This window comes from Petaurus breviceps, unplaced genomic scaffold (genome assembly GCF_028583685.1).
Source record: "Petaurus breviceps papuanus isolate PSGF00001 unplaced genomic scaffold, PetGlider_PUasm1.0 91041, whole genome shotgun sequence".
NCBI lineage: Eukaryota > Metazoa > Chordata > Mammalia > Diprotodontia > Petauridae > Petaurus > Petaurus breviceps.
The window spans coordinates 33549795-33556167 of record NW_027187400.1 but is presented as its reverse complement, the minus strand read 5'-3'; the positions used below and the strand labels follow the sequence as shown (position 1 = coordinate 33556167).

At 39.2% G+C, this 6373-nt stretch overlaps 1 protein-coding gene across 1 annotated transcript in view; it reads left to right on the top strand.

Moving 5' to 3' along the window:
• CCDC27 (coiled-coil domain containing 27) overlaps positions 1–6373 on the top strand; it is a 45431-nt gene that overhangs the window by 20630 nt on the left and 18428 nt on the right. The window contains exon 3 of the mRNA XM_069078997.1: positions 2783–2905. Coding sequence (XP_068935098.1) covers positions 2783–2905 — 123 coding nt within the window. The remainder of the gene's footprint in view (positions 1–2782; positions 2906–6373) is intronic.

Below are 6373 nucleotides of genomic sequence, written 5' to 3'. Positions count from 1 at the left end.
AGAAAGAAAGAAAGAAAGAAAGAAAGAAAGAAAGAAAGAAAGAAAGAAAGAAAGAAAGAAAGAAAGAAAGAAAGAAAGAAAGAAAGAAAGAAAGAAAGAGGAAAGAGGGAGAGAGGAAGGAAGGAAGGAAGGAAGGAAGGAAGGAAGGAAGGAAGGAAGGAAGGAAGGAAGGAAGGAAGGAAGGAGGGAGGGAAGGAAGGGAAGAAGAAAGGAAGGAAGGAGAGAGGGAGGGAAGGAAGGAAAGGAGGAAGGAAGGAAGGAGAGAGGGAGGAAGGAAAGAAGGAAGGAAGGAAGGAAAGAAGGAGAGAGGGAAGGAAGGAAGAAAAGAAGGAAGGAAGGAAGGAAGGAGGAAGGAAGGAAAGAAAGAAAGAAAAAGGAGAGAGGGAGGGATGGAGGGAAGGAAGGGAGAGAGGAGGGAAGGAAGGAAGGAAGGAAGGAAGGAAGGAAGGAAGGAAGGAATAACCAATGACCAGTACTTTGTGAAAGAAACTATTTTGGGGCACTAGAGATATAAAGAGAAAAAAATGTTTTTAGATAAATAAAAACAAGAGTCCCAAGCCTTCAGGTCCTTAATTTCTACTTCCTATCTACAGGTACATAAATACAAAGTATATACAGAATAATACAAAGTCTATTCAAAGAGAGAACTCTGGAAACTGGGAGAAATCAGGAAAAGTGTCATGTAGAAAGTGGCACAATAGGTGTTCTTGGAAGGAAACCAGAGCTTGTATTGTAGTTGTCAGTCCTTGTTTTATTCCCCTATTAGACAATAAGATCCTTAAAAATGTATGGATCTCTCTGTACCTATGGAGACACACATGTAGAAATATAGAAATACATGTGGTAGTTTCTCTATAAAAATATCTGTTGTAAAGGAATGAAAAAAATCAGTTTTGAAATGTTTGTTAAAACTATGTTTTCAGGAAAGTAACCCAGGAGCTAAAGATAAGAAAACAATATATTATTTTATGACTGGTAATGGGTGTCTATGCCACACTAGGTAAAACGCCAAATTAAAGTAAATCCTTGCTCAGTCTATCAGGAAGCATTTGTTAAATGCCTTCTATATGCCAGGAAATTTGCTAGGTGTTGATGATACAAAGACAAAAAAAAAATAGAAATGGTCTCTGCCATCAAGGTATTTACATTTTATTTGGAGAGACAACAAATACATTTAGCCCATGTAGCTATGAGATATCATTATCTCAACTCCCATACCCACTGACCAGTTAAATTCCCAGAGCTAGGCTGGCTATATCTCCCCCTCAAGGTTCTAGGTTTATCCTTGAAGGATTGGAGTTTAATTTCTCTAATGTCATTGACTTGGACCTCCACCATGTATATTCCCCCTCCCCAAGAGTTGAGAACCATTTAGTTGGCAAGGCTTAAATAGTTTTTTAGGAAGGGACATTGACTAGGGTGGTACAATAGAAACAGTTGGTACAAAGCACTGTACCCCAAAAAGTTTGTGATACATTTTCTCCCAAGTATACACAGAATACAGGGAAAAGTGGGCTCAAGCTTAGCATGCCCACCTAGCAAAGAATTTCAGTTCACAGTTTCTGTTTACTGAAAGACTTTCTCTCCCGTTTGTGAGAACAAATAATTCCCCCTAAATATGGCAAAGCTATGTCCAATTCTCTTAGACTCCTGAAGCAGACACTGCTGTCAACTGATCTGGAAATAGCACTAGATGCTGACAAAAAAAATAGGAGCTAATAGCAGGGCAAATATCCTTCAAATCCTCTGTAATGGAAAGGTCCTCCAGTCAAAGGCAAGAGGAAAGGAGACCTGGGTAAGGCCACAGTTGGGGCTTCTTCCTTCACCTCCAGATGGTTCTTTCTCAGAGGGATTCAGCTGGAACTCAATATTCACTACAGTTTTTTTTTTGGGGGGGGGGGACATGTCCTTTCTCAGCTCAATAATTTATAGATAATCTCTGGAGGTATGACCAAGTTTGCCAGCCTATTGGAACAGACTTCCATTTAGAGTCATTTTACTTTACCTGATGGCTTTAAAGAATTTTTTTACTTAGTCTAAGATCTATTGATTGATTAACTGTTTCAGATTTGTTCTCAGTAGGATTTCATAGGGTCATAGATTTAGAGCTTGAAAGAACCCCAGAGGTCATCTAGCCCAACCCTCTCTGAGACCCACAGTGGTCAAGTCAGTTAATCAAAATCATTGTAGGGGGCAAGGGGAAAAGCCAGTACTTGGACTCACATCCCCTGATTCCAAATCCAGCCCTCTTTCCATTTAATCAAGCAAGCTACATATCTGGATTGATATTCAGGTAGTAATAGAATCAGATGACTTCTGAGTTCCTTTTCAACTATGAGACCATATTTCTCCTCCCTTTATTATTTTATTTATTACTCCCGTCCTTTGCATTGGCTAAACCTCAATGTATGAAATGCTCTCTATCCTCTCCTTTGCTCTGTAAAATTCTTTATTTCCTTCTAGACTTCGCTAAACACCACCTTCTCCCACCTTTCCTGATCTCCCTAGTTGCCTGTCCCTCCAAACACCCTGTCCTTTTTAAGCACTTATTTTGTAAATACTTATATGTGTATGGGTTGTCCCCCTATCAAATAGAAAATCCATGTGGTCAAGGTCCATCCCATGTTAGTCCTTGCATCTCTTTAACCTAACATAGTGCCTAGCACTTCATAGGTGCTTAATAAATGCTCAGTTATTTAATTGATTGACTAGAAATCCAAGTAGGAACTTAATCAAAGTGTATTCAATAGAAATTTATTAGAAAACTTCTAAAACTTTCCAGGGACAGATTTGGTTACTGTGTCTGAACTGCCTAGTGGCACATACTTCAAAAACATCAACTATGAAAACTGGAAAATGACAGATGAAACATCATTCTCGAACATTTTAAAGACAACTCCAATAGGTAAGAGGTTGAACCAGCCTCAGGTATGATGACGGGGTCCACTCCTGGCTTTTCCTTCCTCTCTCTTCAGTCCCTGTCTACATGCAAGTATGCACCCTGGGGTCCCTTTCCCAATTCAATGAGTTTGGCTAAGTTATTAGCTGATTATGCTTAAGGCTCCCCACCTGCAAAGATACTGGAATCTTAACTGGATTTTTCCTGTGATCATTGCTCATCTCCTCCCTCATAGACATGCCTTCACTGACTTGCAATTTTGCATTGTTTGCGTCGTTGATAAGACCGTAGTTGGAGATGTTGTCATGTGGCGAAAGATGGCCGGGGGTTATCTGTGCATCTTGGCCATTGTATAGCCTTGCTTATCCAAGAACGATCCGTGAATGTGACATATATTGTATCTAGCTACACATTTTGGAAAGATGTGGATTGACACGGTAACAAAAAGATTCGCTAAGAATTTGGCTTATGGAGATCCCTGTTTTGTGCATTTCTTACTATGGACGGTACTTGCTCCAGACATTGAAAGCTGGAAAGTTCTCTGTTCTCTGTACCTACTCGAAGTCTCTACTCTGTCTGCAACACAAGTATGGTTGTAAAAAAGCTTATTATTTAAGCCTGGAGGTCTCCAAATATGAGAGCTGTGTCTTCCCTTTTGCAGCTGACTACTCAATCACTTATAAGGAAAGTAGATTTGTTTCTTTTGGGCTATACACCGTGAATCCCTCTTATCTTTGCTCAGGAGAACACAGAGTCCTGCTCTGTTGCTCAATGGCCCCAAGTCTTATGGAAAAAACCTCATTTGACAAAGACTTCATCTTTGCAGATGGATTTACATGAGTTTTTCTTTTTGCTGGAAAATGAAGACAACATAATCCCAATAAGTTTCCCATTTTTCTCTAGCTTCTAAGCCAAACTCAGTTGCCAACTGTGCAGATGAGACCATCTCAGATGCCTGATGTAATCTACTGTTCTGTTTCCTTTAGATGGAATCAGTTGGAACAGAGTGTATGCAGCAGGTTGAGTTACTTACTAGCTCAGAATTACCTTTACATTATATTGATAATCATCATAGAAATTTAGAGATTCCTAATAAGGGAAACAGAACTATTGAGTCCGGGATTAGACTTATAGGCATAAAAGTCGAGATGATTACACATATAATCGAATACAATTCTGTAATATCATACACATATAATATTATAAAGATATACATACATATATAATATGTGACTGTATGAAACTACATTTTTCTTTCTTTAATTTAAGCCATTCACTGTTGTTTTTGAAATGTGTGGGTCTTTAAAAATTGTTCATAAAATGTTGATTATGTGCTTTTGTTTACTGTTCTTCATCTATTAATTATATATGTAGCATGTAATATTGATATATTGGCATATGCATGATTTCACAAATATGGCCTCAGACACTTATCAGCTGTGTGACCCTGGGCTTGTCACTTAACTTCTATTTGCCTTTCTTCATCTGTAAAACGGGGATGAAAATAGCACCTACCTCTCAAGGCTGTTGTGAGAATCAGATGAGATGATAATTGTAGACCACTTAGCACAATACCCATACATCATAAGCTCTATAGAAATGTCAGATATTATTTACTACTATTGGGTCTCTTTAGAGAATAGTTTGCAACACATATCACTGGCTGGACCAGACCACTTCTTTGCTAGATGACCCTTCCAGCTCTCCTGCTGGGCAAAGCCATTTCTTTGCTACTCTTGGGCCACCTAAACAGTGAAAAACTAATTTATTACACAGGCACCCTGGTAGGGTGCTGAAAAAAGTGTTATACTCTTTAAATGACAAGCAGTTACCTTAGGCAAGAGAAATGTCAAGCTCCTCAGATCTCTTCTGGGCTTTGTAGTTCTTTCCCTTTCTTTCAATCTCTAGGTAGTAGTAGCTCAGTATCTAGAATGCTGGGCCTGGAGTCAGGAAGACTTGAGTTCAAATTTGGTCTGAGATATTTACTAGTTGTGTGATCCTGGGCAAGTCACTTAAGTCACTTAACCTTGATTTACCTTGGTTTCCTCAACCATAAATGGGGATAACAACAGAACATACCTCCTAGGATTGTTGAGGATCAAATGAGATAATAATTGTAAAGCACTTTCCCTGGTGCCTGGCACATAGTAAGCCCTATAAAAATGTTAGTTATCATCAGTATCATCATCTTTATCATTAGTGATGGGGCCTTTGCCCATCCAGATCTTCAAACAGGAAGGAATTCTGTTTAGTTCAATCTACCCTCAGCAAAGTCACTTCTTTTCTCACAGCAAAGGAGATGTAAAATCTTTTCCCCCTTCCATTTCTCTTCCTTCATAACAGAGGGAATAGAACACCATACGTTTAAGGGGTTTCCCATTTCTCAGACTATAGATGGTTGTGTTGTTCAGTATTTTTTGGTTGTGTCCGACTCTCAGTGACCACATTTGGGGTTTTCTCGGCAAAGATCCTGGAGTGGTTTGCTATTTCCTTCTCCAGTTTATTTTGCAGCTGAGGAAACTGAGGCAAACAGGGTGAAGTGATTTGCCCAGGGTCACACTGCTAATTGAGGCTGGATTTGAACTCAGGAAGATGAGTCTTCCTGACTCCAGTTCAGGCACTCTATCCACTTTACTATCTAGCTGCCCCAAAACATGGCGCTAGAGAGAAATAAACTCACCAGCTCTCCATACATAAAGCAGCAGAATTCGTCTCTCTTCTCTTGAACCAATCAGCTCTTGGCAAAGCAATGCCTCTTTTCCAATATACATGGTTCCCAACAAAACAGCTGCAAAGTCATCCTGTCGACTGAGCTTCTATCAGTTTCTATCTTGTCTTCTAAAGGAGGTTCTCCTGCACTATGAATGGCTTTTGTCAATGACTTTTCCTTGTATTCAGCTACCTCCTATCCTTTCCTTTTCCACTCTTCTTCTGTTTATATTTTCTTTTAAATTTTATTTACTTTTAGTTTACGACATTTAGCTCCGAATCTTCCTTCCTCTGCTCCCCCTCCCCTCCCCATGGCAGCATGCAATCCTATATAGGTTCTACATATACCTTCACACCAGACATTAGTCAAATTGTAAAGAATTACAACCAATGGAATGAATAATAAGAAAGAAGAAACAAAACAAAAAAATAGAAAGAGAGAGATCAAATAATTTGCTTCCCTCTGCCTTCAGGCTCCATAATTCTTTCTCTGGTTGTGGATAGCCTTTTCCATCATCAGTCCTTTGGAGTTGTCTTATAACCTTGTATTGTTGAGAATAGCACAGTCTATCAAAATCAGTCATCACAGATATGATGTGTCTGTGATTGTGTACAGATTTCTCCTGGTTCTGCTCCCCTCACTCAGCATCAGTTTATGTAAGTCTCTCCAGGTTATTATGAAGTCCGCTCATTTCTTATAGCACAATAGTATTCCATTACATTCATATAACACAACTTGTTTAGCCATTCCCCAGTTGATGGGCA